At 44.8% G+C, this 13,581-nt stretch overlaps 1 protein-coding gene across 4 annotated transcripts in view; it reads left to right on the top strand.

Annotated features, from left to right (window-relative positions):
* CACNA1E (calcium voltage-gated channel subunit alpha1 E) overlaps positions 1–13,581 on the top strand; it is a 548,978-nt gene that overhangs the window by 239,655 nt on the left and 295,742 nt on the right. For all 4 annotated transcript variants that reach the window (XM_069981148.1, XM_069981149.1, XM_069981150.1 and 1 more), the window contains one exon: positions 6,955–7,221. In XM_069981148.1, the coding sequence (XP_069837249.1) occupies positions 6,955–7,221 (267 nt within the window). The remainder of the gene's footprint in view (positions 1–6,954; positions 7,222–13,581) is intronic.

The following is a 13,581-nucleotide window of genomic DNA, read 5'->3' as shown; positions in this document are numbered from 1 at the left end:
AAGTAGGTGGATAGTATGTGTAATAGGGTTATGAAGGGGGAGATTTATGAAACATGGCGTAAAGTGAAACTGGCTCAGTTGCCCCTAGCAACCAATCAGATTCCACCTTTCTTTTTCCAAAGTGTCTGTGAGGAATGAAAAGAGGAATCTGATTGGTTGCTAGGGGCAACTGAGCCAGTTTCACTTTACACCATGTTTGATAAATCTTTCCCATACTCTCTATATATAGACAGAGTATTGTAACATTATATCTCACTGTGACATACTAGTGTCACTGGCTATAGTAGTAGTGCACAGTTGCCAACAGTCCCATTTTTGCTGGGACTGTCCCGGATTTGAGAAGGTAGTCCCAGAAAATTAATGTCCCGGCAAGCCCCGCCCCTGTGAAATCATGGCCCGCCCCCGTAACGGCCTACAAGCCTAAGTAAAGTAAATCTGGCAGTAATGGCTGGAGGCTGTATATTCTACCTCCAGCCACTAGATGCCGCTCTCTCCTCCAAGCTACAGGTCCTGGCAGGGACGCCTTTCCTGCCTCCTGCAGGGACCCTGAAGGAAGTGAAGATGGCCATGTGCTGCAGAGAGTAGGTAATGATGAGGAGCCCACATGAGGGCAGGGCCGGGACAAGGAGTTTTGGTGCCCTAGGCAGAGAAGGCAAATGGCGCCACCCCCCCCACATTAGAATTGGTGCTCCCCGCACAGTATAATGCCCTGAATGTACCCCCACACTGTATTAAGAGCCCCAATACATACAGTAGTTACCTTATAACACTATTTCCACCATACAGTGATTACATATTACATAAAAACTGCACTAAACAAAACAGAAAGATATCCGCAATGATACCATTCCATAATACCGCCACACCATGACCCCTATCACTACAACCCTATAACTGAGCAGTTACATCCAGTGACTCACCGGAGGCGTCTTCTCCGATCTGTCACCTTTTCTTTTTCCCTCCATCCAGCCTGGGCCACCTAGAAGTCGTCTTCTGGCTGTGAATCTTCTCTCCAGAATCTGTCAGAGAAACATTTTAGGCTCCAACACATACAGTAGTTAGCCCCCCTCTGTACCCCTATATAGTAGTTACACTCCTCTGTGCCCCCATAGTTTTAAGGTGTCCCTGTGCCCCAGTATTGTAGTAAAGCCCCTCTGTGCAGCCCCAATATAGTATAGACTGCTGTGTGCTGCCCCCAGAAATATATAGACCCCCTGTGTGCTGCCCCCAGAAATATATAGACCCCCTGAGTGCTCCCCCATAAATATATAGATCTCCTGTGTGCTCCCCCAGAAGTATATAGACCCCCTGTGTGCTCCCCAGAAGTATATAGAACCCCTGTGTGCTCTCCCAGAAGTATATAGACCCCGTGTGCTCCCCCAGTTATACATAGACCCCCTGTGTGCTGCCCCCAGTTATACATAGACCCCCTGTGTGCTCCTCCAGTTATATATAGACCCCTGTGTGCTCCTCCAGTTATATATAGACCCCTGTGTGCTCTTCCAGTTATATATAGACCCCTGTGTGCTCCCTAACCCTTCCCATATAACAGTAATTCTCCAAAACAGACAAAAAAAAACCACTTATACTCACCTGGGCCATGCGTCTTCACTGCACTCTTGTGGCAGAGTTACCTGCGGTCACAAGAGGCCGCTCTCCCCATCGCATAACAGTGCACCAACACACCCCTGACCCTGCAGAGCATCACATAACAGTGCACCCACACACCCCTGACCCTGCAGAACATCTCATATCTATGCACCCACACACCCCTGACCTGCAGAACATCTCATATCTATGCACCTACACACCCCTGACCTGCAGAACATCTCACATCTATGCACCCACACACCCCTGACCTGCAGAACATCTCATATCTATGCACCCGCACACCCCTGACCTGCAGAACATCTCACATCTATGCACCCACACACCCCTGACCTGCAGAACATCTCATATCTATGCACCCACACACCCCTGACCTGCAGAACATCTCACATCTATGCACCCACACACCCCTGACCTGCAGAACATCTCACATCTATGCACCCACACACCCCTGACCCTGCAGAACATCTCATATCTATGCACCCCCCCCTGCAGAACATCTCATATTTATGCACCCACACACCCCTGCAGAACATCTCATATCTATGCACACCCCCCCCCCTGCAGAACATCTCATATCTATGCACACACACACACCCCTGCAGAACATCTCATATCTATGCACCCCCCCCTGCAGAACATCTCATATCTATGCACACACACACACACACACACCCACCCCTGCAGAACATCTCATATCTATGCACACCCCTACCCCTCCCCCTGCTGACCAGTGCCCTCAGTGTGGCTTACCTCCTGCTGATCTAATACACTGCCCTCACTGCCTCATAAACAGCCTAGGAAACTAGCTGCCTCATAGAGCCTAGCAAAGGAAGATAGCTCCTCCCACACTGGTCACACTTTACACCTCCTGGACACTCTATTCCTGCTGCTGTATGTAACAGTTACAGTGCAGGGCGGGCCGGCAGACAGGCAGGGGGCGAGCGGGGGGGCAGGATGGATGGGTAAATAAATTACTTACCCATCCAGATGGCGCCCCCTGACGTTTGGCGCCCTAGGCCATCGCCTACCCCTGCCTACTCTTTGTCCCGGCCCTGCATGAGGGGATTATGGTGGAGAAGGAAAAGCTATATACACTGGTGTGAGAGGAGTAATCAGAGCTGTGACTGGTATATACTGTATACACAGCTCTGATTATCAGTCTCCCAGCCTCTCACACCAGTGTATATAGCCTTACCTCCTGCAGCATCATCCCCTCATGTGGGCTCCTCAGTATACCAGCAGACTTACAGCACACTGTATAATACTGGTGGTATAATGAGGGGCCCACTTGAGGGGATTATGCTAAAGGAGATAAAGCTCCAGTCTGCCCCAGTCACAACCAGTCTGCCCCAGTCACAACCAGTCTGCCCCAGTCACCCCCAATCTGCTCCTGTCACCCCCAATCTGCTCCTGTCACCCCCAATCTGCTCCTGTCACCCCCAGCCTGCTCCAGTCATCCCCAGCCTGCTTCAGTCACCCCCCAGTCTGCTCAAGTCACCCCCCAGTCTGCTCAAGTCACCCCCCAGCCTGCCCCAGTCACAACCAGTCTTCCCCAGTCTGCTCCTGTCACCCCCAGTCTGCTCCAGTCACCCTGAGTCTGCCCCAGACACTTCTTAGTCTGCTCTAGCTACCCCCAGTCTGCTCCAGTCACCCCTAGTCTGCCCCAGATACCCCAGTCTCCCTCCAGTCTACTCCAGTCATCCCCAGCCTGCCCCATCTACCCTCAGTCTGCCCCAGTCACTTCCAAGTCTGCCCCAGCTACCCTAGTCTGCCCCAGTCACCCCCAGCTATCAAGGTTTCATGGGGCCCCATGCAGTTATTTGCTATGGGGCCCTATGACTCCTAGTTACACCCCTGCCCCTCATCTGTTCCTGTACTACTACACCCCTCATTTGTTCCTGTACTACTACAACCCTCATCTATTCCTGTACTGCTACTACAACCCTCATCTATTCCTGTAGTAGTACTACTACAACCCTCATCTATTCCTGTAGTAGTACTACTACAACCCTCATTTATTCCTGTAGCAGTATTACTACAATCCTCATCCTTGTGTTTTGTTCTGACTGGAAAGTTCTGGGGGGAAAAAAAAGAAAAAACTACCCAAGACACAGGTGACAAGTCACACCCACCAAAACCACACCCACAATAGGCCACACCCACTGAAAACACACCCACAAAAATGGAAAATTTTTCAAATGTTGGCAACTATGACCGTGTGTCATGTAACCTTGTACCAACAGCTGTACTTTTTGCCTGATCCAATGTGGTCAAGTAGTCTTAGGAACCTGTATTATTCCCAATATTATGGCCTCAGCACCCATGACCTAATATCCGCCCATAGTGTCTGTGTTCTCATGTTAATCCCTATTCACCAGAGTATACGTTTTTGACGCTCTATGCTCCACTGTTATTCTGTGCGTCTCTAAGAACCTGATGGCTTATGGCAGGTCTGTTCCTACTAACAGGAAGCTAAATGTAATCATCTTATTAGAGGCTGATCACATTAACTTCCTCTCCTGCGCTGATCCCTTAGAATGACACAATAGAGGATGAATGGAAGCCTTGTATAAGCTTTCCTAAAATATAGAAAGGCAGTAAAAAATGGAGCTGTATCTCCTGGCTATGTGATGTCTGGGCCAAGGTTTTCCTGGACCAAATAATACCAAATAATTGAAAAACAAATAAAAAAAATCTATATTTCCTGCCTGAGAAGCAGCCGGTTATCTTTCTTCTTTATCTGCTTTATGGCAATACATATCAATATGCATGACCAGCCCTGTTCTGAGAGGCGGCAGTGTAGATATCTGGTGGTCACCCTCTGCTGCCTACAAGCTGCTTTGGAGCATGGCTACTGAAATCTACCCCTGGCTTCTGCTTTAACCTCAGTATTTTTTACCTATTCTATATTTTCTGCCATCAGGCATTGCTATTTTCTACAGGAATTTTAACAAGCATTGACGGGTAGCAATATGTAGCTGGGGATAATGTGATTATAATGGCAGCGATATCATGAGATCACATTGTGTCATCTGTGTGTCTCCATGGGGCTGCATGCAAATCACAAGTCGCCCAGCTATCATCCTAATAAAAGGAATTACACATTCACATCTGCTACATGCGTAGATGGATAGATAAGCAGATATTTAGATGAATAGATAAATAGATAGTCAAGAAAGATAGATAGATAGATAGATAGATAGATAGATAGATAGATAGATAGATAGATAGATAGATATGGAAATATGGAATGTTAGATAGATAGATAGATAGATAGATAGATAGATAGATAGATAGATAGATGATAGATAGATAGATAGATAGATAGATAGATAGATAGATAGATAGATAGATATGGAATCATAGATGGATAGATAGATAGATAGATAGATAGATAGATAGATAGATAGATAGATAGATATGGAAATATGGAATGATAGATAGATATGAGATAGATAGATAGATAGATAGATATGGAAATATGGAATGATAGATAGATAGATAGATAGAACATAATACTGAAGAGCAGTCACCATTCACCAGCATTACTTTATTTACATATAACTGATGATGATGAAGATAGATAGATAGATAGATAGATATATGCAAAACATTCCTTTATATCATCTCTTCACGAGCTACAGGCATCTCTGCTGTACGGACATGTATAGTATATGCAGTAATTATCAAGGAGTCCAATGGGAGTTCAGTAACTGAAGGATAAGTAGTCTACATATCTGGATAGATATACTGTATATGTTGTGATGCCCATGTCACCTTTTGGCTGCCTTCACATGTACCGTATCGCTGCGTATTTCTCGCACAAAATGCATCAAATTCGCATGAAAGTAGTTGCGTTTTTTGTGGTATATGAAAATCAAAACTCTGATGTAAAAATCGCACCAAACACGCAGCGAGAATACACATACATTGACTTGATAGCAATCAGTATCACTGTGGATTTATGAGTGATAAATACACAGCGATCCGGTACGTGTGAAGGCACCCTAAAGGTGATATCTTTGTGACCAGCCCTGGGACTTGTAACTGTATACGAATAATAGAACAGTTTTGTCTCATAGCAGCAGAAGTTTCCAGACCTCCAAAGCTATTTAATCTGTATGATCCATTCTGCTTCATGCTGCCAAATACTCCATAGGGAAAAGTTGCCCACATCTGTGTCTTTCCAAACTTTTAGCTCTGAACCCCAAGGAGACATTTCCATCAGGCTGTTGATTTCTTTCCCTTCAGCTTCTTGAATCCACTAAAAAAAATGTATATAGACTGGGAGGCCAGATAAGAAAGAAAGAGTGAGGGGAGTGATTGGTGGGGCTGTATGAACATAAAGATCTCTGTGTAAGAGTATATATATATATATATATATATACTTTTATATACAGTCTGCAAGAAGCACCTTCAATTAGGCTGGATGAAAGGGAAGGGGGTGGGGTATAACCATGTACTGTACTGTCTCCATAAGGAAGTGTGTGTGTATACAATGAGGCGTTTTGCTAGCAGAGCATCTACATGTTAATTCTTCCATCCCACTTCCAGCTCTGCAAGGTAGGAACCAGAGAGCTTCTCTCTAATGTGTGCAGGGTTTGTGCTTTACACTTATTGGATGACTTCCATAGCATGTGCTGCTGCTGCTTTGCTGCTTATAATTTGTTGCATGCTTTGCTTGCCTGCCTTGCCCATCTGTAAGTGATTTCATTCTGTCTGATTTCCCCACCCAGGGCTGCATTGGCTAGCTGGCGTCTCCCTGTGTGTAACATCTCTCTTGCCTCCTCTTATCCATCTCAGCTTCAGCGTCACTACCATCCAGGTTCATTGTCAGGAAGTTGACATCTCTGCCCACAGCTCCCTGTGCTGCAGTGCTCCCTGCCTCCCCTCCTTGGTGCCATGCTCTTGGTAGATGGGGGCACCTGGAGGTGGTTTGGGGGCAGTTGTCTATCTGCTTTTAGCTACACGTGATGAGATCTCTTACTCCAGCATCGCCTGCCCCCCCTGGGCTTTGGGACGTGTTCCTTATGTGAATAGAATTGTTGCTTCCCAACTCCATGATAATCGCAGCTCTCCATGTGTGCACTGTTTCCTAGGCGCAGTGCTCCTATAGTATGTGATCTACAGGCTGATTAACCATTCATTGCTTGGCTAGATCTATAGACTGCTTTGTAGCATCGTGGGCTGCAGGGCACATTTTTCTTGGATTCTTGTTCTAAGGCTTGGGGATTTACATATAGACACATCTCCCATCCAGAGTGAGTATTGTATTGGTGTTGATCTTCATCCTCATCTTCTTCATCCTCCTCCTTATCATCATCTCTTTCTTTTAACTTCCAGGATGGCTCGTTTTGGAGAGGCGGTGGCTGGGAGATTGGGGTCCGGCGATGGAGGATCAGAAAGGAGCAAGACTCTTCAAGGGTCCCCAGCTGCTCCAGTGGGGACCCAGGCAGCTTTCAAGCAATCCAAAGCCCAAAGAGCAAGGACCATGGCTTTATATAACCCCATCCCTGTCCGGCAGAATTGCTTTACAGTGAACAGGTCATTGTTCATCTTTGGAGAGGACAACATCATAAGGAAATACGCTAAGAAGCTCATCGACTGGCCATATCCTTTACTATGTGCTATGGAAATGACATGTGGGATCTCTGGTCTCTGGGCAGGTACGAGTTAATGCCCAGGTGATATTTCTGCTGCAGATAATGACAGTATACTACAGGTAAGAGCATGGCTATGGGGTGCATTGTGCATGGAGCTGGGGCAAGACTTGGGGTATATTGGGATGGTTTGGTATATGTGCAAGGGATCTAGTCCAGTCTAATGCCCTGACAATGAATTGGGAAAGTCAGGAACCCCTCCCCCTCCTCGTTGTAGAGTAGAAGTTCACCTGCCTGGTGCTGTAGCAGTGGAGGAGGAAGAGGAGGAGGAGGAGGGGAGGGGGGTGCTTCAGCTTCTTCACAGCCCCCACTTCGTTTTATCGCAATGATTAATTATTAAAGCCCTGATGCTCACAGATATCTTTCTCTAGAGCGATATATATGATAGCACGCAATGATTTCCTTACAGCAGCGATGACAAATCGTCCTTTATCTAGACCAAACCTTGCCTGCCAACAGGTGTAAACGGAGAGAGAAGCGTTAAGTAGACGTGCTGTGCCTGAGAGCGCTTCACTGCCGGCAGCATCAGCACCACGGACAGCGACCGCACTGTGTGCACTGGGGAGGCTTCAGTACAGGACAATGATCCAGAGACACTCTCCATAGGGTAGTGAATGATCCATACTCTCCATAGGGCAGTGACCCAGAGACACTCTCCACAGGGTAGTGATCCAGACACACTATCTACAGGGCAGTGATCCAGACACACTATCTATAGGGCAGTGATCCAGACTCTCCAGAGGACATTGATCCAGACACACTATCTATAGGGCAGTGATCCAGACACACTATCTATAGGGCAGTGATCCAGACACACTATCTATAGGGCAGTGATCCAGACTCTCCAGAGGACACTGATCCAGACACACTATCTATAGGGCAGTGATCCAGACACACTATCTACAGGGCAGTGATCCAGACACACTATCTATAGGGCAGTGATCCAGACTCTCCAGAGGACATTGATCCAGACACACTATCTATAGGGCAGTGATCCAGAGACACTATCTATAGGGCAGTGACCAGGCACACTATCTACAGGGCAGTGATCCAGACACACTATCTATAGGGCAGTGATCCAGACTCTCCAGAGGACATTGATCCAGACACACTATCTATAGGGCAGTGATCCAGAGACACTATCTATAGGGCAGTGATCCAGACACACTATCTATAGGGCAGTGATCCAGACTCTCCAGAGGACATTGATCCAGACACACTATCTATAGGGCAGTGATCCAGAGACACTATCTATAGGGCAGTGACCAGGCACACTATCTACAGGGCAGTGATCCAGACACACTATCTATAGGGCAGTGATCCAGACTCTCCAGAGGACATTGATCCAGACACACTATCTATAGGGCAGTGATCCAGAGACACTATCTATAGGGCAGTGATCCAGACACACTATCTGTAGGGCAGTGATCCAGACTCTCCAGAGGACACTGATCCAGACACACTATCTATAGGGCAGTGATCCAGAGACACTATCTATAGGGCAGTGATCCAGACTCTCCAGAGGACATTGATCCAGACACACTATCTATAGGGCAGTGATCCAGAGACACTATCTATAGGGCAGTGATCCAGAGACACTATCTATAGGGCAGTGATTCAGAGACACTATCTATAGGGCAGTGATCCAGAGACACTATCTATAGGGCAGTGATTCAGAGACACTATCTATAGGGCAGTGATCCAGAGACACTATTTATAGGGCATTGATTCAGAGACACTATCTATAGGGCAGTGATCCAGAGACACTATCTATAGGGCAGTGATCCAGAGACACTATCTATAGGGCAGTGATTCAGAGACACTATCTATAGGGCAGTGGTCCAGAGACACTATCTATAGGGCAGTGATTCAAAGACACTATCTGTAGGGTAGTGATCCAGACTCTCCATAGGGCAGTGATCCAGACTCTCCATAGGGAAGTAATCCAGACTCTCCATAGGGCAGTACTCCAGACTCTCCATAGGGCAGTGATCCACACTCTCTATAGGGCAGTGATCCAGAAACACTATCTATAGGGCAGTGATTCAGATACAATGTCCATAGAGTAGTGATTCATAGACATGCTCTATAGGGCAGCGATCCAGAGACACTCTCTATAGGGCAGTGATCCAGACACACTCTGCATAGGGCAGCAATACAGAGACACTATAGGGCAGTGATCCAGACTCTGTATAGGGTAGTGATCCACAGATACTCTGTATAGGGCAGTGATCCAGAGACACTCTCTATAGGCTAGTGATCCAAACTCTCCATAGGGCAGTGATCTGTAGACACTCTCCATAGGGTAGTGATCCAGAGACATTCTCCATAGGGCAGTGATCCAGATACACTACCTATAGGGCAGTGATCCAGACTCTCCATAGGGCAGTGATCCAGAGATACTCTTTATAGGACAGTGATCCAGAGACGCTCACCATTGGGCAGTGACACAGAGACACTCTCAATAGGGCAATGATCTGGAGAAACTCTTCATAGGATAGTGATCCAGAGATACTCTCCATAGGGCAATGATCCAGAGATACTCCCCATAGGGCAGTGAACCAAAGACACTCACCATTGGGCAGTGACAAAGAGACACTCTACATAGGGCAGTGATCCAGAGATACTCTCTATAGGGCAGTGATCCAGAGACACTTGTCATAGGGCAGTGACACAGAGACACTCTCCATAGGGCAGTGATCCAGATATACTCTCTATAGGGCAGTGATCCAGAGACACTCACCATAGGGCAGTGACACAGAGACACTCTCCATAGGGCAGTGATCTGGAGACACTCTTCATAGGATAGTGATCCAGAGATACTCTCCATAGGGCAGTGATCCAGAGACACTCTCCAAAAGCCAGTGATTCTCAACCTGCTGCTCTCCAGCTGCTGCTAACCCACAACTTTAAGGGTACAGCTGTCAGGGCATGCTCGGGGTTGAAGGTCTAAAGTAGCTGAAGAGCATGAGATTGGGGATCACTGCCTCAGAGGCTGTGATGGTGATCTTACAACTGTCTGTGATGGTGATCTTACAACTGTCTGTGATGGTGATCTTACAACTGTCTGTGATGGTGATCGTAGAACTGTATGACTATCAATAACTTAACCCCATATTCTATTTATGAACAGCCTTTAGGGAAATGGACTTACAGATAATTCTTATGTGCTCTATATTCAATCCTGTGAATTCCTATATATCAAATGAAGCCAAGTATGTATAATTGATATGCTATATCAATACTAATTGATTTAAATAGAATACTGTTCCCCAACCTGTATTATACCACAACTCCTAGCATGCATGGACTGTCTTAGGGTGGGAGTTATAGCTTTGCAACAACAACAACAATTATTAAAATATTGAGAGAACAAATCAATTTCCACCTTTAATATTAAAAGATTCTGATCATAAAGCTTGTGTCCACATGTAGTATTTGGTCAGATTTTGTAGCCCAAAACCAGGGCTAGAGCAGATACATAGAATGCCTATACTGAAAAAATCCTGGTTTTGCTAAAAAAAAAATAATAAAAAAAAATGTTGCCCAAATACCTTTGTGTGAACTCAGTCTTATAAAGTTGTAGCTTAATTATTCTAAAGTCTCCTGCTGACTATGTATCTGTATGGGTGCAGGAGCCCCCTATGTATTGTAGCAGTAGTGATTTAATCAACAATCATTAGTATAACAGATAAGACGATAATATTAGAGAATATCATTTTAAATATCATTTTGCCCAATATGGTTTAAGTTGTCAATAATATGCAAAAGAGCTATGAGGATTATATTGTAGCATTGCTTACCCTATGGAGCTCTCTCTCTATATATGGTCAGATTTAAATCAAATGTTATTAGTAAAACATTTCCCCACCTTCCTTTAGGGTCTCCCCCTCTGTATGTATTATACAGATTACTTATGTAGCCTAAGGCAAATCCAGTAGCCATTATTACCATTAATTACCAATTACATCTCCCACTGGTGGTGGCTTCTCCCATCACTATTAATGATCCACTTAATATTAAACAGATGTATCTTATTATCTGTGCAGAATGTCTTATCCCTAGATTAGTCAATTATCTAAACTATTATATATATATATATATATATATATATATATATATATATATATAGTGGTGCCTTGGATTACGAGCATAATTTGTTCCGGGACTGTGCTTAAACCAAAGCAAATTTTCCCATAAGAAATTATAGAAATGCAGACAATTGGTTCCCCACCCCCAAAAAATAATGATTTATTATTCTGAATAACATGTAAAACAAATGAAACAAACATCCAGAAACAGCGGAATATGTGATATTATAAGTTACTGTACAGTAATGGAGAGGATGGGGCACACAAGGGCGAACAGAGACTGCAGGGAGCATGAAGGAATGAGCAGGACAGATGTGGGCACAGTATAGCAGCACTCTCTGTCCGGGGAGAGAGGGGTTACATCTATGAAGAGATTACCTCCACAGTCTTGTCCCCTGATGTAAGCCCCAGCCTGAAGTGGATCTGCTATGATTTGGAAGGTGAGGGAGACTTCCTAGGTCAGAGTACAGGGCTGTAGATCCCGCTATGCAGACCATGCCCCTCCCCCACTCACACTCCCACCCAGTACAGAGAGCTCCTAAACCAAAGCAATGCTCTTAAACCAAGTCACAATTTTGAAAAACTGTGAGCTCTTAAACCAAAATGCTCTTAAACAAAGTTACTCTTAAACCAAGGTACCACTGTATATATATATATATATATATATATATATATATATATATATATATATAACCATGCTGCACACACATCTTATGCGATCTGTGGAATTTATACCTATTACATCTAAATAGAAATTCCAGTGTCCATCTAATGAGTCTCTTTAGAATCTCAGGCTTTGTTTCATATAAGTACATATATATAACACACACAATATACCACTAACGCATTACAGGCTTAACCGCCCATAGTCATGGCTATTGCTTCTAAATATTACAATTTGAGTCAACTTTATCAATGAAAATGGAAAAGTAGATTATTAGCCATTTAGAGGTCATTACAATTTATTAAAGGGATAAAAGCCAGTTCAGCAAGTAAAGGTTGTGTAAATATCTACTGTACTTTTAGTCCACCAATGGAATACTTTGTTGGTAAAGGCCCTATTACATGGGCTGTTATTGGTCCAAACAAATCGCCATTGCCCGGAGAAGCCCATGCCACATGAATACTGAACTATTTAACAGGCTGAGTAAACGAGCACCGATCAACGAGATTGACTTCATTACTAAGCTGCTCGGGCTGTGTAATATTCTATTATCAGTTGGGGAAGATGTTTCCTGGTTATGGGATGGTCACACAGATACATATGTCATTGCAGCACAGATATCGGAGGTCTGCCTCGTAGTCAGCTGAGCACCTGTGTGTCCATCGCCTGACCAGAGCTGACGTTGTTGGAATGAAAAAATTAATGAAGCTTTGATACACAAAGCCTTTTTCTTTTTTTACTAAAGTCATTTGTTTTTAAAGGGATTTTTTAAAATCAGTTCTAACCCCTCCCCAAACTGCTAACACCGCTAGCTAGGTGGTGAGAATGTAGAATTATGTTGCCAATCCTGCCCATAGTGTAAATGGGTATTGTTACAAAAAAAAAAAAAAAAAAAGTTTTGCTCAGTTGAGGTCTATAGCCTAGAAGCCGGGACTGTCAGACATGTGACATTTCAGGTTTGGTAAACCTTACTATTATTCTCTCAACTGTGATCAGTTGAGAGAATAATTCCTGCAGGACCTTCAATGATGTCCCAGTCATGTGCTTAGTCATGTATGTAGCAGAGCTGTTTGTGTGTGGTAATGTAGCAAAGGTGTGTCTGTATATTGGTATAGTAGCACTGTGCGTGTCTGTGGGTATGATTATGTAGCAGAGCTATGTGTGACTGTATGTACTGGAGCTGTTTGTGTATGGTGATATAGCAGAGGTGTGTGTCTGTATATTGGTATAGTAGTATGGTCAGTGTTGGACTGGGGTACCTTGGGCCCACTAGGGAAACTGACTCTAGGGGCCCACCCTACATAGATGGATTTAACCAGTGACAAACCTTTTACGTTAGTACAGCGGCTTTAAGCGAGAGTGAGGCCTAATGTCCAGCATGAAAGGCATAAAGTGGTCATTAAAACATTGTCAGACTGACATGTAAAAAGTTTGATCAGCCAGGGTTTCAGTGCTGAGACCCCCAACAATGGCTGGATCATTGCTCATCTGTCATATTGCAAGTGACGGGCTCAGCACCCATTGCAGTTGATAGGTTCCATTATAATGTATTGAG

Source organism: Dendropsophus ebraccatus, chromosome 8 (genome assembly GCF_027789765.1).
Source record: "Dendropsophus ebraccatus isolate aDenEbr1 chromosome 8, aDenEbr1.pat, whole genome shotgun sequence".
In the NCBI taxonomy this organism is placed as follows: Eukaryota; Metazoa; Chordata; class Amphibia; order Anura; family Hylidae; genus Dendropsophus; species Dendropsophus ebraccatus.
Note: the sequence above shows the minus strand (reverse complement) of the source record. Positions and strands in the feature narration are given on the sequence as shown.